The sequence below is a fragment of the Denticeps clupeoides genome, chromosome 3 (assembly GCF_900700375.1).
Source record: "Denticeps clupeoides chromosome 3, fDenClu1.1, whole genome shotgun sequence".
Taxonomy (NCBI): Eukaryota; Metazoa; Chordata; class Actinopteri; order Clupeiformes; family Denticipitidae; genus Denticeps; species Denticeps clupeoides.
In genome coordinates this window covers 327,764-350,716 of record NC_041709.1, presented here as the reverse complement: position 1 = coordinate 350,716, position 22,953 = coordinate 327,764, and the positions used below count along the sequence as shown (strand labels likewise).

At 49.8% G+C, this 22,953-nt stretch overlaps 1 protein-coding gene across 2 annotated transcripts; it reads left to right on the top strand.

Moving 5' to 3' along the window:
- The first annotated feature begins 642 nt into the window (after nucleotides 1–642).
- On the top strand, nucleotides 643–21,558 carry LOC114786866 (malignant fibrous histiocytoma-amplified sequence 1 homolog). 2 transcript variants are annotated; one of them, XM_028974422.1, is made up of 3 exons: nucleotides 643–3,614; nucleotides 20,090–20,199; nucleotides 20,525–21,558. In XM_028974422.1, exons 1-3 carry the CDS (start codon nucleotides 812–814, stop codon nucleotides 20,537–20,539), a joined length of 2,928 nt encoding a protein of 975 aa, XP_028830255.1. In that variant the 5' UTR covers nucleotides 643–811; the 3' UTR covers nucleotides 20,540–21,558. The 2 variants fall into 2 exon arrangements, with proteins under 2 accessions (XP_028830255.1, XP_028830254.1); XM_028974421.1 differs by lacking the exon at nucleotides 20,525–21,558 and having other exon boundaries at nucleotides 20,090–20,518.
- The last annotated feature ends 1,395 nt before the right edge of the window (nucleotides 21,559–22,953 follow it).

Genomic DNA, 22,953 nt, shown 5'->3' with positions numbered 1-22,953 from the left:
CTAGCAGGTGTTGGAAGTCCCCCAGCGTCTCATGCTATTTCCCTTCTTGCTCGCTTTCCCTAAGTATTCTCACATTTTATGGTAGTTTTATAGGAAAAAGAATACTGGAGCAATTGTTCGCGGTAATTGCATGTGAGTAACAAACCGCCAAAACAGTAAACTGGTAGTAGCCTAGCGGGTAACACACTCGCCTATGAACCAGAAGACCCAGGTTCAAACCCCACTTACTACCATTGTGTCCCTGAGCAAGACACTTAACCCTAAGTTGCTCCAGGGGGGACTGTCCCTGTAACTACTGGTTGTAAATCGCTCTGGATAAGGGTGTCTGATAAATGCCGTAAATGTAAATGTAAACAAAAGGTGGGTGTGGTTGCTCGTCCTGACCGACAGGTGGCGACATTTCCACACCGCTTTACTGTTCCAAGTTCTTTCTTTAAGTAGTTTTATATATTTCTGACCCCACATGACGTATGCTGAAGCAGGGCACTACTCGGAAAATAATTCACAGTTATTACTATCAGTTATCCAGTTATTAAGGCGGCTTAGTGATCGAAATGATAAGCCGGTGTGTACATACGGGCCACTGCTGCCCGGAGGCGCGTTCCCGGGCCGGTTCTGACGACACGGACGCGCGCGGGACCGCGGCGGCGCGCACACGAGCACGCGCGCGCCCGCGCGCACGCAGGACGGGGCGTCTCGGCGCGACTTGCTCGCCTGGATCGGACATGCGCCAGAGGAGGCGCCGGCGGGGACAGGGGGACAGGGGACATGGCGCAGCTGAGGAGGACGCCGCCTCGTCCCGGGAGAAGCGATGATCGCGCTCGGTGAGGACGCCATGGCCGCGACGGAGAGCAACCTGAAGACGGCCAGGCTGTGGCGGGATGCGGCCCTGCGCTCCAGAAGGCTGAGGAGCAACCTGCGCCAGCTCACGCTCAGCTCCAAAAACAGCCAGAAGATCACCTTCCCCGACCACATGAAGGAGATCGAGGTGCTCAACCTGGGCAACAACGGCCTCCAGGAGCTGCCGGAGGGGCTGGGCTCGGCGCTGAGCGGCCTGAGGAGCCTGGTCCTCCGCAGGAACAAGTTCTCGGCCGTGCCCGAGCCCGTGTTCCAGCTGAGCGAGTTGGGCGAGCTGGACCTCAGCCACAACTGCCTGGGCCACTTCTCCGAGGAGGTCGTTCTGCTGAGGGGCCTGAAGAAGCTGTGCATCAGCCACAACAAGATCCAGCACCTGCCTGAGCAGATCGGGGCCCTGCACAGTCTGGAGGAGCTGGACATCAGCTTCAACGAGCTCCACGACCTGCCCCGGTCCTTCTCCCAGCTCCGGAAGCTCCGTACGCTGGACGTGGACCACAACCGGCTGCGCCGCTTCCCGCCGGAGGTGCTGGCCCTCGCGGACCTGGAGGAGCTGGACTGTTCCGGGAACAAGTTGGAGGTCCTGCCGGGGAACATCATGAAGCTGCGGTCCATCAAGATTCTGTGGCTCAGCAGCACGCTGGTCTCGTCGCTGCCCGAGACCTTCTGTGACCTGGAGAACCTGGAGAGCTTGATGCTGGACAGCAACCTCCTGACGGACCTGCCGCAGTCCTTCGGCAAGCTGCAGACGCTGAAGATGCTCAACCTCTCGTCCAACTCCTTCGCCGAGTTTCCTCAGGTGGTCCTGGGAATCTCCGGCTTGGAGGAGCTGTACCTGAGCAGGAACAACTTGACCTTCCTCCCCGAGCAGATCGGCCACCTGCAGAACCTGGCCAACCTGTGGCTGGACAACAACACCATCACCTTCCTGCCCGACTCCGTGGTGGAGCTGGAGAAGCTGGAGGAGCTGGTGCTGCAGGGCAACCGGATCGCCATGCTGCCGGACAACTTCGGCAAGCTGCTGAAGGTGAACATCTGGAAGGTGAAGGACAACCCGCTGATCCAGCCGCCGTACGAGGTGTGCATGAAGGGCATCCCGTACATCGCCGCGTACCAGCAGGAGCTGGCCGAGTCGCGCCCGGCGGTGAAGCCGCGGCTCAAGCTGGTGCTGATGGGGCGGCGGGGGGCGGGGACCAGCCGGCTGGCGCGGTGCGTGGTCGCCGGGGCGACGGCGCCGGGGGGCGGGGGCATCCAGGTCAGCAACTGGCTGGCGGACGCCGAGCGGCGGCTGGCGTTCACCGTGTACGACTTGTCGGGGATGCCCAACTACGACCTCATCAAACCCTTCTTCCTGTCCCCCGGCGCGCTCTACGTCCTCGCCGTCAACCTGAGGACCTACACGCCCGCGGCCTTCGGCGCGCACGTGGGACACTTCCTGCACCTGCTCGGCGCCAAGGTGCCGCGCGCCGTCCTCTGCGTCGTGGGGACGCACGTGGACATGTGCAGCGAGGCGGAGGCGGACGAGAAGTGCCTGGACGTCCACCGGCAGATCTCGCAGCAGGAGAAGAGGGACACGGACTGCCTGCGGGACCTGGCGAGGCAGGTGGACGAAGCCCTGGCGGCGGGCTACGACGCCCGGACGTCCAGCCCCCACGTCCCCTTCTACGGCGTCTCGGACAGGAACCTGCGGCGCAAGAAGGCCCAGCTGCAGTACGTGCTGAACAACCGGCTGCAGATCCTGTCCCCCGTGCTCCGCGTCAGCTGCGTGGGGACGCGCCGCAACGTCCAGCGGCTGCGCGAGAAGCTCATGTCCGTCGCGGACCACCGGGACATCTTCCCCAACCTCCACCGCGTCCTGCCCAAGTCCTGGCAGATGCTGGAGGAGCTGCACTTCAAGCCGCAGGACCTGTGGCTGTCCTGGTGGGACTCCGCCCGCCTGGGCCTCCAGGCGGGACTGACGGAGGACCGTCTTCAGAGCGCCCTGTCCTACCTGCACGAGAGCGGCAAGCTGCTGCACTTCGAGGACAGCCGGACGCTCAAGGAGTACGTCTTCCACAACCTGCCGCGCCTCATCGCCATCTTGAACGTCTTCTTCCAGAGCGACTCGTCCGCCGTGCTGGGACAGCTGCGGGGGGACGCCGACTGCGGGGACCTGGCCGAGGGCTTCCTGCAGAACGGCCTGCTGCCCTCCAACGTCATCCGGCTGCTCCTCAAGCCGCTGGTCCAGACGCAGCAGGACCTCCAGCTGATCATGGAGCTCCTGGAGAAGATGGGCGTGTGCTACTGCCTGAACAAGCCCCGCGGCAAGCCGCTGAACGGCGCCACCGCCTGGTACAAGTTCCCCAGCCGCGTGGCGGGCGAGGCGTCCCGCGCCGAGTCCCGTCCCGGCGGCCGCTTCTTCTCGGTGGAGCAGCTGCAGGTGGACTTCACCTTCCCGTTCCTCTTCCCGCCCGGCCTGTTCGCCCGCTACAGCGCGCAGATCAACGGCCACGTGGTGCGGCGCCGCGACGCGCGCCACCAGGTCCTGGCCTACCGCGGGAAGGTCCCGGTGGTGGTCAGCTACCGGCCGCAGCCGCACACGCTGTCCATCGCCAGCCACGCCTCGCTGCCCAACATCTGGACGGCCTGGCAGGCCATCACGCCGCTGGTGGAGGAGCTGAACGTCCTGCTGCAGGAGTGGCCCGGACTCCACTACGCCGTGCACGTCCTGTGTTCCAAGTGCCTGAAACGAGGGTCCCCCAACCCGCACCCCTTCCCAGGTACCCATTTACAGCGTTTACCAGTAGTTACAGGGACAGTCGTCCCCTGGAGTGTCTTAATCAGGGACACGATGGTAGTAAGTGGGATTCGAACCCGGGTCTTCTGGTTCGTAGTCAGTAGTTACAGGGACAGTCGTCCCCTGGAGTGTCTTAATCAGGGACACGATGGTAGTGAGTGGGATTCGAACCCGGGTCTTCTGGTTCGTAGTCAGTAGTTACAGGGACAGTCGTCCCCTGGAGTGTCTTAATCAGGGACACGATGGTAGTAAGTGGGATTCGAACCCGGGTCTTCTGGTTCGTAGTCAGTAGTTACAGGGACAGTCGTCCCCTGGAGTGTCTTAATCAGGGACACGATGGTAGTGAGTGGGATTCGAACCCGGGTCTTCTGGTTCGTAGTCAGTAGTTACAGGGACAGTCGTCCCCTGGAGTGTCTTAATCAGGGACACGATGGTAGTGAGTGGGATTCGAACCCGGGTCTTCTGGTTCGTAGTCAGTAGTTACAGGGACAGTCGTCCCCTGGAGTGTCTTAATCAGGGACACGATGGTAGTAAGTGGGATTCGAACCCGGGTCTTCCAGTAGTTACAGGGACAGTCGTCCCCTGGAGTGTCTTAATCAGGGACACGATGGTAGTAAGTGGGATTCGAACCCGGGTCTTCCAGTAGTTACAGGGACAGTCGTCCCCTGGAGTGTCTTAATCAGGGACACGATGGTAGTAAGTGGGATTCGAACCCGGGTCTTCTGGTTCGTAGTCAGTAGTTACAGGGACAGTCGTCCCCTGGAGTGTCTTAATCAGGGACACGATGGTAGTGAGTGGGATTCGAACCCGGGTCTTCTGGTTCGTAGTCAGTAGTTACAGGGACAGTCGTCCCCTGGAGTGTCTTAATCAGGGACACGATGGTAGTAAGTGGGATTCGAACCCGGGTCTTCCAGTAGTTACAGGGACAGTCGTCCCCTGGAGTGTCTTAATCAGGGACACGATGGTAGTAAGTGGGATTCGAACCCGGGTCTTCCAGTAGTTACAGGGACAGTCGTCCCCTGGAGTGTCTTAATCAGGGACACGATGGTAGTAAGTGGGATTCGAACCCGGGTCTTCTGGTTCGTAGTCAGTAGTTACAGGGACAGTCGTCCCCTGGAGTGTCTTAATCAGGGACACGATGGTAGTGAGTGGGATTCGAACCCGGGTCTTCTGGTTCATAGGCGAGTGTGTTACCCACTAGGCTACTACCCGTCCTCCGTATTTACAAAGACGCATGAACGCCAGTCCCCCCGTGTCCTGCTCAGGGACACGATGGTGGTGAGTGGGGTGTGGTGATATTTAATAACATGGTTCCACACTGAAAACGGTCCTGGACCCGGTATGTTGGTTCTCCATCCAGCGCCGCATTAACCGCTTTTATCACCGAACCGGCAGCGACGCGTCAAATACCGAAAACAAAGAAGGCCCCGCCCACAAACGCCAACTGTCTGGGTCGCCATGGCGACCCGGGCGCCTCCCCCGCTGCTAGTCTTCATGGTTGTGATGAGGTGACGTAGCGGCGGCCCGGCTGATCCGGACTGGACGATGTTTTATTATAAGATTATTGCATGTGGCACATTCATTTTTCCAGGCAAAAGAGGCACTTAAACAATGTTTTATTTTTATTTTTATTAAGGTTATTATACATTTATGACAGGGTGAAATATCTCTGACGTAATTGAACATATTAACGCCGCATTCTCCGTTCTTTTGTCTGCGTGGTTCCACGTTGTGGTGAGCGAGGGCGTGGCTCTTGCAGGGCAGGTTCTTGTATGGCCCATTTCTACCCGTCCTGCATTCACCGCGCCGTTTTCTGTTTGAAACGGTGTTGGAGGACTAGTCACTAGACAGTAACTAGTTTGTTTCTGGTTACAAATGACTTTGAGGAATAAAGTAAAACAGAGATCAAGTGAAGCAATCGATGGAGGGCTGTGATTGTGAAGCAGGGATGAATGTGCTCACGTTTCTATATAAAACCGCAGGTAGACGTTCCACTGTCATCGGTGCATTTAATCAGCACGTGCCATAACTCACAGGTGACAATTATTGGGGATGTGATGCAACAACAACAACAACATTTACATCCCCCACACTTGACCCTTCTGCACACAAGGACAAACTCCACACAAAACAATCCTACAGTTGTCCAGAGTGCAGTCCAGTGTCGTGGTCTACATTACGTGTCCACTGTGGTGCTACTGGTCCATGAAGCCGTAGTTACGGTGCTGGTGGCTGTGGTGACCCTCTGGCTCGTTTCATGAGTTATTGATTTACTGCCAGTTTTAGTGTCTTGTGTCGTGTAGGCTGAGAGCTTTAAGAGAATTCCCAGAACAGGATGGCTTTTTATGTCCCCTGTTTCCTGCAGTGCGTCCCCCGTCCCCCTTCCCAGTTCTGTGCGTGTCAGACACTGACATCCAGTGACGTTCCGTGCAGAGAGAGCATGGAACCCTCTCAAGGTCATGGAGGCGGTCCCTGCACCTGTCAGTCACTTCTGTCCTGTCGCTTGATCAACATGTCGAGGCCCTGATTTATTATCATATTTTTAAGACAATAATCAGTAATGAGTAATGGTTTATCATATGTTGCTAATGAACTTTGATGATTTGTTGTCATGGTGACGCAATAACATCCACAAAAACGCTTTTTACAAGAAGGTGGAGGCGGCGGAACCAAGTTTAGCCGCACGGTTTTTCATCACTCCAAATTTGGACCTGATATTTTTGGCCGAACTGGCTTGTTGATTTGGTGTTGGGCTCCGTCCTCCCAGACTAAACATAGCCGATGTAGAGAAGCCTCCAGTTTCTCCTTTCGCCTTCAGGCTCCTGCTAGTTATTACACGTCCCCTATTAGGACATTCATTTTACGTTTATATAGGTCTTAGTGGTCCCCTAATGCCGTACGTCTCGTTGCGAAATGTAGCCCAGGTTCACCGTTTCGGTGTCTGTACCTTTAAATGATAAGTGAATAATAGTGAGGACGAGTGACCTATAGAAGTTAAGGGGGCATCACGCAAATTGTCATCAACACCATTCACCAACCTCAATGTTTGGTGCAGACAGGAAGTCGTGTCAGCGTTTTTCCAAAAAAATGAAATTGACTTGTTGCTTTTACAACGTCTCACGTGACCAAACTAAAAAACACATTTGTGCTCATTTTTACATCCAAATACAAGCAGCTGCCATGCTGTGTGGGAGCCATGACTGTGGAGGGGTGTAAAAAAGGTGGCGGTGACCTTTCCCCTTATTACATCATAAGGGGAGACAGTCCAGATCCGACTCCAGATCTGAGCTGGTGAAGCAGAACGACCAAAACACGCTTCACACCGACCACCATTTCCAGCCACTGCAGGACCATAGACAGGGAAACTCGTATTAATTTTAAATAATCTCACAAAGGGAACTTTCCATAATGGGGACCCTTCACCAAGTCTTTGGAGTCATAATAAGCTCCTGGTTAATAGTAGAAGCTCATTGGCTGGGATTGGTTGGCAAAGGTTAATGTGAATTTTTCGCATGTTATTAATAGTGAATATATAGTGAGTATATTTACGTATATATTTGAATAAAAGGAACTTCTGTTTGGTGGACCTTCTCCTACTTTGTCATTGAAACCCGTGGCACAAGCCAGCTGGTAATGCAATGTGGGTTTCAATGTTTTCTCACCGCTTCTACGTGCTGCTGGAACTTTTTAGGGATGAATTATAGTTAAATATTACCGTGTTACCGTGGTGGCATTTCTGAGAGCCCATATCAAGTCCCTCACTATTCTGACTATGCTCAGCACTGAGTGATGACATGCCAGTCGTGGAGGAAGCTCTGTGGGGACAAGAATAGTCTGTCCAGAGGGCCGACTAATGTGTGACGATTAACCATCTTTTTTGTTAGCATGTCCGGCCTCTCGGATCAGCCATTGCGGCTCAGGTCACGTGGAACCAGGGAGAGTGAAGGGGGTAAAATGTCTAAATCTAACCATCTAGTGCATGTGTGAAACATTAACTTCAGGTTAATTTGATACAGATGAACCCCGTCCTACTGTCCTGTTCTTTAATAACGTCACTCTAATTTTATGGCTGATTGACAGGATTATGTAGTTAAAACAAGAGACTGTTTATCCGTACGTCTCTTGGGACAGCGCGAGAGTCTGGAGAGGGACTGGGGAGTCTGAGCGTAGTAAACTTTCCCTGAGAAAAGTCCTTCTGTAATCCGCTTAGGGGGATCTGTGTAGATTAGGATGCTGGTGAGTGTCTCGGGGGGGGACTGAGTAGGCAAGACGGAATAATGAAATCAGGAATAACATGCGGCTAATGTACACGTGTCTCTGTCAACCTGTTTAACCTGCAGGTGAAGTAATGGCTGGAGTATTGAGGGATGTGAGTACGTTGGGTGGAGGTTCAATAAATCACCCAGATGGCAGATGTCACTTCCAACCAATTTTTTGCCTTTTAGGATTGTAATGGTTTGTAAAGGTATCGTGACATTGAGTGGAGTGTATTAAAATGCACACACACACACACACACACACACACACATATAAACAGGACAAAAGTCTGGACACCTTCTCATTCAACGTGTGTTCTTTATCTTCATGACCATTTACGTTGGTAGATTCTCACTGAAGGCATCAAAACTATGAATGAACACATGTGGAGTTCTGTACTTAACAAAAAGTGGAGACCTGACCTCCACAGTCACCGGACCTGAACCCAGTCCAGATGGTTTGGGGTGAGCTGGACCAACAAGTGCTAAACACCTCTGGGAACTCCTTCAAGACTGTTGGAGAAGCATTTCAGGTGACGACCTCTTGAAGCTCATCGAGAGAATGCCAAGAGTGTGTAAAGCAGTAACCAGAGCAAAGAAACTAGAATATAAAACATGTTTTCACTTATTTCACCTTTTTTGTTAAGTACAGAACTCCACATGTGTTCATTCATAGTTTTGATGCCTTCAGAAATCTACCAACGTAAATGGTCATGAAGATAAAGAAACACGTTGAATGAGAAGGTGTCCAGACTTTTGACCTGTACTGTACACACAGTGTGAAAGGTGCATATGCAGCCATTCATCCTGACGGTGATTTTTTATTTTCAGTACAAGGATGTTGTGGGTTTTGTAGGACACGAGGTCAGCAAATGTGGAGTAAAAACAGTCTGGCTAGTTGAGACCTTCCTGATGCTGCTCGTCTGCTGCCTTCCTCTTCATCCGGATTATTCCTGATGATGATGCAGCGCTCTTTTGAGACCTTCTTACTTGTCTTTCTTTTCCGCAGCTGAAAGTTCTGGGAAGTGATGCAGGGCTTGAGCCTCGGCCAGCGATCGCTGAGCGTCCCACGCAGCTTTTCCCCGGACTTCCTGCCGTGGTGCAGAGCTTTGTTCCAAAGAGAAACATGAACAGACATGAGCTTGTGGTTTTCACATTTGAGCGTGGTCAAAAAAGCAAGAAAATCTTTGTCTTCGTCATGTCGGCGTCCTGCCAATCACCACACATTGTTTGGGCTGCACACAGTGGTCTTGAGCTGCCTTCACGAGGGATTTAGGTCATGGCTCCGGGGGCCAAAAAGATGACCATCATTCAGGAGAGTGAAACGGGAAGCCTGTTATAGACGAGGCTCGGATGTCGTACCTGGAGTAATGAAACCAACTGGGCCGTGGTCCCCTGTAACTGGGTGTAACCGTATGCAGGCGGTGACATGTTTGTCTTGAAGGGGTCAGTAAACATACGTCATCCATACCCTTTCAGGAGGTTATCTGGGGAGGCGTGTCACCTAGTGAATAGGCTGCAGATAGACACTATTGACCAACACTGCTTGCTGACCCTACTAGAGGTCTCTCCTACCCATAGAGATCCTATACTCAGATCTGCCACTACTTTTTAATGAGAATAATCGTTCGTGTTCTGCAATGCATAATTGTCCACGTCTGCATTGCGATAATTTCAACACCCCTACTACCTACTATCCCAGCATCCAGGAGCAACTTGTTTGAAAGTTCTTGAGAAGTACAGTTGACCTCACATGGCCACTCCTGGAACAGCCTTCGTGTTAATGTTGTGGAAGGACCTGTGGTGTGAAATCACAGGAACACCAGTTCACACTGGATGGGTTTGAATGAATCGTTGTGTTGGGAAGTTGTGTATTTAACCCAGGTCACATGTGAGCTGTGGTCTGTTGCCCTCTGCGCCGTTTTTGGGGGAATTTCCTTGTGGAATCAGCACTGTGCTGATGATGAGGCTTTTGGGCCCATGTGATTCTGAGGAAACCGGACCAGTCGGCGGTGCCAAGGTGGATGGCTGGGAGGAAGCACCTGAGTGCTGGGAGATATCCTCCCGCCCTCCCTCGGTTGGTCTCTCTTTCTCTGCTTTCTCTATCCCATAAGTTTGCTCTTGCCCATTTACATTTACATTTACGGCATTTGGCAGACCATCGATGAAGAGATCAATTCCGGTTCACTAGGACCCCAACTATGAATACATCTATTTTATTCACTCTGTTGTAGATTCTGTACACAAGTTCGACAACAAGAAAATTACAATTTAATCTAAATCTTCTCTAAAGAGGAAGGTCTTGAGCTGTCGTTTGAAGGTGCTCAGTGACTGAGCTGGAAGTTCATTCCACCACCGAGGGGCCAAGACGGAGAAGAGTCTAGATGAGCGTCTTCCTTTTACCTTCAGAGATGGAGGGACCAGGCGAGCAGTACTGGAGGCTCGGAGTATACCAGGTGCAGTGCGAGGTGTAATAAGGGCTGTGAGGTAGGATGGTGCTACTCCATGTTTGGCTTTGTAGGCCAGCATCAGTATTTAGAACCTGATGCGTGCAGCTACTGGGAGCCGGTGGAGGGAACGTAGCAGAGGGGCGGTGTGGAGAACTTGGGAAGGTTGAAGATCAGTCGTGCTGTTGCATTTTGTATGAGTTGTAGAGGTCGGATGGTACATAGTGGTAGACCAGCTAGAAGGGAGTTGCAGTAGTCCAGTCGTGAGATTACTAAGGACTGGACCAGGATCTGGGTGGCCTGTGTTGGTAGATAAGGGTCAATTTGTCTGATATTGTCATGAATCTACATGAGCGGGAAAGGTTGCTGATGTGAGTCGAGAAGCAGAGTTGGTTGTCTATTGTAACTCCAAGGTTGAGGGCTGTTGTAGAAGGAGAGAGCTGTGAGTTGTCCAGGTAAATAGCAAGATCCTGATGTGGTGAAGAATCTGCTGGAATGAATATTAGTTCAGTTTTGGTGGGATTGAGTTGGAGGTGATGGGCTGCCATCCAAGACGAGATGTCGGTTAGACATGCAGAGATTTTGGAAGCAGCATGTAGATCAGAGGGAGGAAAGGAGAAGAGGAGTTGTGTGTCGTCAGCATAGCTCATTCGAGCTTTGACCCCTGACCTTAACTTTTCTTCTTACAGATTTCTTCTAGTGTTGTCAGTTTAATGCTAAATAATATTCACTCAAAAATCCCATAGAATTACGGCAATTAAGGCTTAAATCGACCCCAAGTAGCATAATTATCAGGTTTTTTTTTAGCCGGCTGTGCTGTGGGCAGTTTTGCCTCAGTAAGCACACATGGCATTACCTTCACCAGAACGACCCCCATCCACTCCCTCTTCCCTCATGCAGTGCCCCGAGGGAGAGCCGGATCCTATTTCATAACCCGTCTGTGCATAAAGTGCAGCGGCGGCCTCCAACAGTGGAGTAGAACAATACTGCTGCAGTAATCTGCTTTGTTGTTGGTGTTAATATGTTTTATGCACTAAACTGTCATTTTATGTGATCAGGTTTGAGTGAATCGTTGTATTGGGAAGTCTTTGAAATGTCACATGTGAGCTGTGGTCTGTTAACATCACTCTATTCCAGTACTCTGGTGCGTTGTTGCATGTCTGCAATAGTGATAATAATAATCATATACTTCACACCCACAGGGAGACGTGTTCCAGATATGCTTCTATGCGCAGTAGAGTTCCTGTAAAATGTGGGCCGGTACACTTACAAAGGCTTTTAACAGCCGTTCATTAAATTGATTTTCAACATGGCCTTCAGCCGACTTTTTTTTTAAACTAATGAGCGCCATTAGCAATGGAGTCATGTGGACCTTCTTCGCTTGAATTCATCATGGAGGCTCGGGCAGTGGGTGTGGTTTGAGGGGCGTGGCCCGGGTTTAATGGCCTCGGCGGACGTACAGCTTGCAGGGTAATGTGATGATAAGCCCATTAGCCACCACATGCTAACAGCTGGGCGTGTTGGGCGTGGCAGGCTGATCCGGTGCACACTGCCATGGACACGTAGGGTCTGTTCCAACACCTTCCAATAAACAGGCAGAATTTACACGGTTTAGACTATCTAAGTGAAGTGACTGTGATTATGAAACACTGCAGCACAGCAAACGGTGCACACAACAAAATGTGTCCTCTGCTTTTAACCATCAACCTTAGTGACAGTGGGCACCATGACAGGCGCCCGGGGAGCAGCGTGTGGGGACGGTGCTCTGCTCGGTGGCACCTTCGCAGATCGGGATTCGAACCGGCACCCTTCTGACTTCCTTAACCGCTAGGCCACCACTGCCCCTATCAAGTCTAAGACACTACAGTACAGGTGCAAAGAGAACTTTCTCACTCACTTACTATCCATAACATCCTGACCCACGTTCAGGAGCCAGTCGTTCACACACTCTGCTCTACAGCCAGTTTAGAGTGACCGGTCCACCTAGACGATGGGAGCATTCAATCTCCAATTCAAAATTACGACCTTGAAGACACACAAAGCTGACCATTTATGCCAAACTAGGATTTTCTCATGAAAGGAGCCAAGTATTTCCCCAATTACATTAGTGAAAGCCACCATCTTAGCTGCATTGCATTGTGGGATTGCCATGTTGTTTTAAGAATCCAAGGGTGCGCCTCAATTTGGGGGCCGGATCCTCCAGAAGTGGCGTTTGAAGGCCTTACAAGATTCACCTGACGTGTACTCTGCTGGAATGGTTTGGAATGAGCTCTGGTAGAAATTTACGGGGGCTTAATAATGCGCAGAGGCAAAGCCCTATATTGACATACCCCACATCTTTACAGAGTATGTTTCTGGTGTCTGTAATGTCTGTAATGCAACCAGCCAAAACAACATAAAATATAACCGCAGGCGGAGATTAACACGTGCAAGGCCTTATGATGTCACTGTAAAACAATGCACGTGTGCAGAATGATTTTACCAAATGTAGTATTGATTCATACTGTCAGCCATCTGCGAGAGAACCCCCTTCCTGTCCGGCACACTCAGAGGGCAGGCGAAGCCCCGCCCCTTCCCCTGCAGTCTTCATAAGAAGGCACATGTAATGTAAATGCATTTTAGCTAATGGATGTGAATTGGAAATTTGCTCAGATTGTGTTGACACACATGGTGACCATATTTGAGGTTTGTAGGTTTTATTGTATTCCCACAGGATACAAAAACTGTTTGCTCCAAAATCCTAGATTCAAATACCCTGCATTTGAAATGTTGCAGGCAAATAACTGTTCCACCCATCAAAAATTCCTCATAAACTCTTCAGAAGGAACATGTTCACAACACATTATTGACCAAATGTTATGTTAATCTGACAAACGGTGAACAATGAACAGTGCAAACATGTACTTTTTCTCATGTACTATACCAAGATGTCAAAATTCATGGATGAATATGATTATGATGTAAGACTGAATATTTTTAATAAGTTTAATCTTGATTCCTCAGTGTTTAGTGTAATTTATGAATGTTTTTATTGTAAAAATGTAAATTTGTCAGCTTGCCATTTCAAGACTGTTGGTGTCATCAGAAAAAGATTCTTAATTTAGCGTGAATCGGACAAACGGTCTACGATCCTTTTATCAAAATGAGAACATGAAACACTACAGATGACCTCACGTCTGGTTGGGCAGAGCTGTTTGAGTGAATATTAATTTTGGTGCCGATATGTGAAAATGTACCATGGTAGGTGGTGCTGTTGAGCCCCCCGGCCACGCCCGGGTCAGGTTTAGTGCATAGGAAGCACCTGAAAAATGTCAAACTCTGTGAGAAGGAGAATAATAATCATAAATGGGGCTGTGCACCTTGCCAGAAATCACTGTACTTCCGAGGGCTCCATGGCAACGAATGACCAGGGCTATTTTTGGGCTGAAGCTGGAGGACATTCTTGGGGCGAATTCCTGGACGTTTACTGGACGTTTCCTAAGAATGGGGAAATAAAGAAGGATTTCCTCCTGGCCTAGATCCACATCCCCGTGACTGTACAGCCACTGGTCCTGGATCAGTGTTCGGCTGTTTCCACCCCCAAGGCGGTGACCCTTCTGACGCTGTCGTTTGGACACACGTACACGCACACGCACACACGTACACACACACACACGTACACACGCACGTACACACACACGTACACGCACACACGTACACACGCACACACACCCACACACACACACGTACACATGCACGTACACATGCACACACACGTACACGTACACACGCACACACATGCACACACACACACGTACACATGCACGTACACATGCACACGCATGTACACGTACACACGCACACACACGCACACACGTACACACACGTACACACACACACACACGTACACACGCACGTACACACACACGTACACGCACACACGTACACGCTGCAATGACTCTCGAAAACTTTTCTCGACTTTCAACCGTCTCCTGAATCCTCCACCCCCTCCCCCCCTCCACTTCTCTCTCATCTGAAGACTTCGCCACCTTCTTCACAGAAAAGGTGGCTGACATTAGCAAACAATTCTCACCACCTAACCCCAGACCCCGTCCTGCTGTTACCTCTGAAACCAGGAATCTGTCTTCCTTTACTCCCCTCTTTGAATCAGACGTGTCTACACTTCTCCAGTCTAGTCACCCCACCACCTGCTCCCTGGATCCAATCCCCTCACACCTCCTTCAGTCCATACAGCCCACCATATTATCTGCTCTGACACATGTCTTAAACTCCTCACTCACAACAGGAACATTCCCCACTGCTTTCAAACAGGCTGTCATTACTCCCCTGCTCAAAAAACCCACATTAAACCCATCTCTACTGGATAGCTACCGCCCAGTCTCCAACCTTCCTTTTCTTTCAAAAATTCTTGAAAGAGCAGTCCTGGCTCAACTTTCCTCATTTCTCCACAAGCATGATCTTCTTGACCCTTTTCAGTCTGGTTTCAGGAAAGGGCATTCAACTAAAACCTCCCTCCTGGCAATGATGGATGACCTTCGTGCTGCAAGAGCTGCCCGCAGATCATCCGTCCTTGTTCTACTTGATCTATCTGCTGCCTTCGATACAGTTAACCACGAAATTCTTCTCACCACACTCTCTGATTTAGGAGTCACAGGAACCGCACTAGATTGGTTCACCTCTTATCTCTACGACAGGTCCTTCAAGGTATCATGGGGAGGTGAGACATCTGTCCTCTCTAGGGTAACCACAGGGGTTCCACAAGGCTCTGTCCTTGGCCCCCTTCTATTCTCAATATACACTCGCTCACTTGGTCACATCATCCAATCACATGGCTTCTCCTATCACTCCTATGCTGATGACACCCAGCTCTATCTGTCATTCCCACCAGAAGATGCTACTATAGCAACAAAAATTTCGGCCTGCCTCTCAGACATATCGGCATGGATGTCTGAGCGACACCTCCAACTCAACCTATCCAAAACCGAGATTCTGATCTTTCCGGGCAACAATTCTCCTCAGCAAAACCTTTCAATTCAAATTGGATCGCTATTGTTAACACCCACGGCATCTGCAAAAAGCCTTGGGGTTTGGATAGATAACAAACTGAGTTTGAACCATCATGTTGCTGCGATCTCCAGATCCTGCAGGTTCACTCTCTACAACATTCGCAAGATTCAGGCCTTTTCTCTCACAACAGGCTACGCAGCTCCTCGTCCAGGCAATGGTCATCTCCAAACTCGACTACTGTAACTCTCTCCTGGCTGGAGCCTCTGCAGTCACCATAAAACCACTCCAGATGGTCCAAAATATGGCAGCCCGCCTCATCTTCAATCAGCCAAAATACACCCATGTTACACCTCTCCTTACCTCCCTCCACTGGCTCCCGGTAGCTGCTCGCATTGAGTTCAAATCCTTGATGCTGCCTACAGGGCTGTAAATGGAACTGCGCCCTCCTACATCAACACACTACTACCTAGATACACTCCTACACGCTCTCTCAGATCGGCAAACGAAAGGAGACTAAAAATTCCTTCTTCACGGGGTCTCCGATTCCAATCATGTCTGTTCTCCGTTGTTGTCCCTGGCTGGTGGAACAACCTACCCTCCTCCACACGACTAGCCGAGACTATCACCACTTTTAAGAAGCAGGTGAAAACCCTCTTATTCCAAAAATATTACAGACAAATTTAACACATACACATGCACACACATTTAACAAACAAATACAAAATGTATAAATACATTATAATTTTTCTTAGTCTAGCACCCAACACTCTCCGAGCATGTTCTTCAATGACAAGTCTAAGCCTTATCAGGGCTCTTAGTTTGTATACTTGATATTCTATAGAAATCGAACGAGAATTGCTGGTGTCTTCCCATTGTAAGTCGCTTTGGATAAAAGCGTCTGCCAAATAAAGTAAAGTAAAGTAAAGTACACACGCACACACATGCACACACACACACGTACACATGCACGTACACATGCACACACACGCACACACGTACACACACGCACACACGTACACACACGCACACACACACACACACGTACACGTCTGTGTCTACTTTTTCTTTGTATTCAGCATAAGACCAGTTTGCGGTTTTGGGACAGTACGGGTTCGGAGACGCCGGTGGCACAATCACAGAGCGTGCAAATGATGTGAACGTCCTACTGTAGTCTGGGGAGCTTCCAGCCCGGGGCCACCGCTGAGATTTACATCCCATTATCTGCGCCTGCATTCCCGCCATGTCTGGGATCCATCTGGCACCAGCGACAAATAACGGCCCCTCAAAGTGGCCTGATGAATAGGACCAGTGAGCGTAACCCCTGACCCCGGGCCTGTTTGCCTTTTCGGCACATTGGCGCTCATTTCAGAAAGATTCCAGCTCTCCAGACAGATGCTGGACTGCTTGTGCTTTTTTTATATCTCTGCGTGTTCATTTGCATGTGGTTAGGGTGTGTAAATCCGCCGCTGGCTGTGTTGGTGATGGATTTTGCAAGCCCCGCCCCCTGCCTCGAACCCCCTTCCCTTGATGTCATTTGGTGTTTGCGTTATTGTACCCGAGCTTTTGTGGGTTCCAGCCCTCTTGAGGTACGTTCTGGCCGCACGTGGATGATGATCCTGTTTCAGCTGTCTGGCTCCTTCTCATCTTGTCCTGATCCCGCCTCCGTTACCCGACTCCGCCCCCACGGAGACCTGGACCCTTTCAAAAGATCTTCCTGGACACTTTTGTCCCGAGAGGTGTGTCCAGACACGTCTCCGGCTGTCGGGTTGAAACGTGCTGGGACGTGGGCGTGCCGGTGATTATGGCGCCGTGGAATGCGTGTGATCCGGCCGATGTTCGGTGTAGTCGCACCACTACTGCATTACAGCATTGCTGTCTCGCGTGTAACACCCCGGGGACTTTGGCGTAGGGGACGGGAGAGATGGGCTGGGGGTGGCGTACGGGGCATTAACGCATGGAATAGACGTAAGCTGATTAATTTTCCTGCTGCCTGCTGGTAAATCCGTGGTAAATGACCCCGGTCTGTCTCTCGGCCTGATTATTGTCATTGTGTTGGCAGTTCTGTGAAAGGTGCCACCCATAATTGGAGGCTTTTCATTGTGTCCCGCTGTCGTGGTCACTTGTCTTCTACGGTCCATGGTCCGTTTGGACGGGGGAGAAGTGTTGGAGGCAGTCGATGGTGCCCTCTACATCCACTATTCAGCCACGTTCACTTAATATGAGGGTTCAAATCCCAAACTGCCAAGGTGCCACCGAGGTCCCGTCCCCACACACGGCTCCCCGGCGCCTGTCATGGTGCCCACTGCTCACCAATGATGGTTAAAAGCAGAGGACACATTTCACAATTCATGTGCTGTGCTATGCTGTGAATCACATTGACAAAAACTGTCACACTGTGATGTCTTTATCAATAATTAATTATCATTATAAAGCTGTCTATCTATCTATCTATACACACACACACATATGGAATAAACCTGGAATATATGGAAAGAAAGTCTGATTATATGAAATGAAATTGTCAATATTCCAGTTTCATTCCATATGTTCAGTTCCCTGTGATTATTTATATGATTTATTTCCTGTTTGGAACTAGAATATGTTCGTATTCTAGCAATAGTAACGATATTAGGCCAGACACTGAAAAAATGGTCTGTTATGTTACGTTAAGTGGAGCCTGTAGAACGTGAATAAATTAAATTATGTCTAACTGTGGGGGTGGGGGGACGATTATTGATCAGACTAAGATCTGATCTCCTGTGCTCCTCTTGTAAGTCGCTTTGGATGAAAGTAAAGTGATACTGGGCTTCGAGCGGCCGCTGCCCCCTCACCTCTGAACTCTGTTGCCCCTGACAACCCAGCAAGGTCCAGAATGTGTTTTTCCAAACTCCAGCCATCATGCCTAAAAAATGTCCACAGAAACGCCAGTTTCCCTTTTAAGGCTTTTAAAAAAGTGTCTTGTGAGCGGACTGCGAGGGCGGCGGCCATTACTGTGGCTGGTAATGTGATTTAATGGTGACGGGAACCGCCCTCCATCCCAGAGCTGATCCCAGTCGGAACGTCCTCGCCATCACATTGGCTGCTCTTGTGAAAGAACCCAGATCGCCCGACCTCCAAATAAAATTCAAATAATAATAGTGAACACACACACACGGCCATTTTGTCAGCCTGTCACCTACACGCCGTGCTGGAACCAGAGGTCAGCTCTGCTCCGGTGGACAGGATGGACGTGGTGGACAGTGTGTTTCCCGGCCTTGGTGCTGTGGGTGGAGAGGCTGGCATGCCGGGCCTGGAAGAGAGTGGTGATGAGGAATGGAGGAGGTGACATGTTTCGGTGTGTCTGGGGGCCGGTCTGGGAGGGACGCCGCCCCCCTCGCTAGTCTTTTAAAACGGTTCAGGATTCGCATGTTGCACGATGTGGAAAAACACGCTCCAGCGACACATGATTCACAGATGAATGACGGAAGGAATCCTCTCGGCTGCGTAACCCCCAGAGCTCCTCATAATCCCCGGGATTGACGCGCAGCGCCGTGCTCTGGCCGCTTTGATCCTCTCCAGGAAGGCCGAGTTGGGGCGCCTGGCCTCTATAAATAGTGGCGTCTCTGCACTGTTAGCCCAGCGTCATACAGAGCTGCCTGGAACTACACATGCCTGGTAATGCAGATTTACAGTTCGAGGGACAGTCCCCCCCAGGAGACCCTGTTGTGGTCTTCTGCTTCATAGCTGTACGTGTTGTTCAGCGAAGCCTGGCCTGCTCAGGGGCTCATTTTAGGCCTGGAGGTTATGACACAATGCACTGGTCGCTGGGTCTTCTTTTTCCCGTCCTCCTTCGGCCGCTCGGGAGCTTTGCGGGAAAACTTGTACATTTCTCCCTCGACACAAGACCAGGATCTGAAAAACACTCTTGGTTTCATTATAGCCGTGGGCCAGGGCAACAGAGACGCCGCCCCTCTCGTATTCATATTTACGTGTAGGTTCGGACACAATGAACAAAGGCAGGAGTGGCGCTGTGAGAATACTCCCTCTAGTGGACAAATGCTGCAACTGTCAGGAGTGGTGGCTCGGGCCAGGCTTGGGGACCCCTGGAATGGGCGAAAATAAAAACATGTTATATGTTATATGACAACTAAATAATATTTACATATGCAAGGCCGTGGCCAGGACTTTTCAAGGACCGAGGCCCACTCGGCTGTGTTCATTTCAAATTTCAAATTCTAATTTTATTTGTCACATACACAGTCATACACGGTATGATGTGCAGTGAAAAGCTTTAGCGACTGCTACAGACCACAGTATTGCAAATGTTGCAAGTATACAATGAAAACCAATATGCAAATATTGCAAACAACCAAATATTACACTTTTACATCTTTAACATATAATATGTGTAACAGGTAGGGTGAAGGTGTGTAAATGAGTGAAAGACAATGTATAAGATTAAAAAAAAGTAAAAAGAGCAGAGATTGTGCATAGAGAAAAAAGCGCAAAGATTTTGTGCAAAGTGATTTTGTGCAGAGAGTCCAGAGTGACTGAGAGTGAAAGTACTGGAGTGTATTAGAGTTCTATGTAGTGTTGTTGTTGAGAGCTTGGACAGCCTGCAGGAAGAAGCTCCTCCTCATTCTCTCTGTGTTGGACTTCAGGGAGCGAAAGCGCTTCCCTGATCGCAGCAGAGAGAAGAGTCCATTGTTGGTTGCATGGACCATAATCTTTTCTGGAATAAACGTGTCTTCATTTGTTGTGTCTTTCAGGCGAGCTGCTAAGCCAGCCCCGGCCGGAGGGACTGACAGAGATCATCTGCCCCAAGAACGGCTCGGAGCGGGTCAACGTGTCGCTGGTGTACCCGCCTACCCCTACAGTGGTCAGCCCCTGCCTCAAATGAGTCTCTCACCCACCAAGCCCTCCATCATAGTCCCTGCTGGCATGTCTCACCATCTCCCCCCCGTCACCTTCATTTCACCAGTTAGTGTGCGTCCCAGGGCCCTGCTGTCCACCCTACTAGCTTGGCCTGATGCACACTCCCTCAGACAGGGTCATGAGGTCATCGTGATGTATTGGAACGCTTACATTCACTGTATCTCCAGTATCTCCAGTAATTTTGCTGTTTGTGTCTTTTTCTTTGCTGATTTTTTTTTCTGTTCATTTTACTTGGTACTTTGGGTTTTTTTTTGGTTTTTCCTGTACAGGGTAATCGGCTTTGACTGCCTGTCCCTATACAACTGACCACGTTCAAAACCGTGTTCGTTTCAAAGAATGATGCTCACGTAGAAGACGTCTTCATGCGACTTTCTTCTTCTGCCGCTGCTTTTTTTATATGAAAATCTACTGTCTCACATGGAAGAGGATGAGCGAGAAAAGCTGTGAGCAACTTCGCACCCTCATCAAGTTACATCTGCCGGCCAAGAAAGAGTCACAGGCCGGGTGACTGTGGTGACCTGGCATCCTGAGACAGCCTCAGGGGACGTTGACGTGACTTTTACCATCATTTCTGTTTTTATCTCATATCAAAGTGTTGATTCGCAGACTGAATGTGACCCCATTTAATTAAAAACGCCCCCACACTTCTAAATCGCTAGTTTTAGTGAAATAAAAATGGAAAGAACAATATAATTCAGGATATGTAAAGGTCAGTATGGTCAAGATTATCTACTGTAAATGTATTAAAACCAACCACAACCATTATTTCACGTTTGTCAGTAGAGATTCTGGTATTTTGCCTTTTGAATCACTGGAACAGAATGATCAATATCACGATCTGGTTTCTGTAATTTGATTGAACCACGTTCATGCCAAGGATTTCATGGTTTAACGGACGTTGACTGTGTGTTGAGAGACACTACAAATTCATTATTATAACTTGAGCACTACAGACTGTCTTAAACATCCAAAAAATGTATATTTATATGTACATAAAAATATTTCACTTGGTCAATTGAGCAGACGACATCATTTCAACATGAATAATTCCCCTGGAGGAAGGGGAGATACTGCAATATGTAAAATATTTCTGAAGAACAGTAAAACATGTTTTGTATATATTTATTTTTTTAAGACGTCCCTCACGTTAAATCAGCATTATTTGCCACTCATTGTGCATGGCTCATGTACTTCATGTGAGAGTGTACGGTGTCTTTTTTTATAATGATGTATCTGGTTTATTCATTTCATATCATGAAAAAAGCACCAAATACAATAAACCAGTATCAGGTTTCAGTATGAACTCGTTGTGATGTTTGTTCCTCTCATAAATTAACCCCACTGCGAATTCATCCTGAAGGAAATTGCTTTTCTGCTTTTAACCATCATGGTGACAGTGGGCACCATGACAGGCGCCCGGGGAGCATTGTGTGGGGACGGTGCTTTGCTCAGTGACACCTCAGTGGCACCTTGGCGTATCGGGATTTGAACCAGCAACCTTTTGATTACGGGGCCACTTCCTTAATCGTAAGGCTTTGGATTCAAATCTGAGCAAAGCACCGTCCCCACACACTGCTCCCCGGGCGCCCGTCATGGCTGCCCACAAAGGGTGATGGGTTACATGCAGTGGGCACATTCCGTTGTGATGCTGTGCATCACAGTTTCATTTTCTAACATGAGGTGCTGAATTTCATGGCGCCCTGGTTTTGAATGGAAAACTTCGCCGAAGCTCTGCTGGACAGAACAACCTCCTGGATCCTAACCAGTCTGGCTTCAGAACAGCTCATTCCACCGAGACGGCCCTTTTGGCGGTTACCGAGCAGCTACATGCGGCCAGATTGGCTAAACTGTCATCTGTGCTTATTCTCCTCGACTTCTCTGCTGCATTTGACACCGTTAACCACAAGACTCTTGTCAATCCTGAAGAGGCTTGGAATTCGGGGCTCAGCATGGCAGTGGTTTGCTTCCTACCTTGATGAGCGATCTTACCAAGTGACTTGGAAAGGATCCACCTCTACCTCACGTAGACTCTCCACTGGTGTCCCTCAAGGCTCGGTGCTATGTCCTCTCCTTTTCTCCCTCTACACGAGATCACTTGGTGAGGTCATTTCCTCACATGGATTATCCTACCACTGCTATGCTGACGACACACAACTCCTCTTCTCCTTTCCTCCCTCTGATCTTCATGCTGCTTCCAAAATCTCTGCATGTCTAACAGACATCTTGTCTTGGATGGCAGCCCATCACCTCCAACTCAATCCCACCAAAACTGAACTAATATTCATTCCAGCAGATTCTTCACCACATCAGGATCTTGCTATTTACCTGGACAACTCACAGCTCTCTCCTTCTACAACAGCCCACAACCTTGGAGTAACAATAGACAACCAACTCTCCTTCTCAACTCACATCAGCAATCTTTCCTGCTCATGTAGATTCCTTCTCTACAATATCAGACGAATCCGCCCTTATCTGTCAACCCAGGCCACCCAGATCCTGGTTCAGTCCTTAGTAATCTCACGACTGGACTACTGTAACTACCTTCTAGCTGGTCTACCACTATGTACCATCCCACCTCTACAACTCATACAAAATGCAGCAGCATCACTGATCTTCAACCTTCCCAAGTTCTCCACACCACCCCTCTGCTACGTTCCCTCCACTGGCTCCCAGTAGCTGCACGCATCAGGTTCAAAAT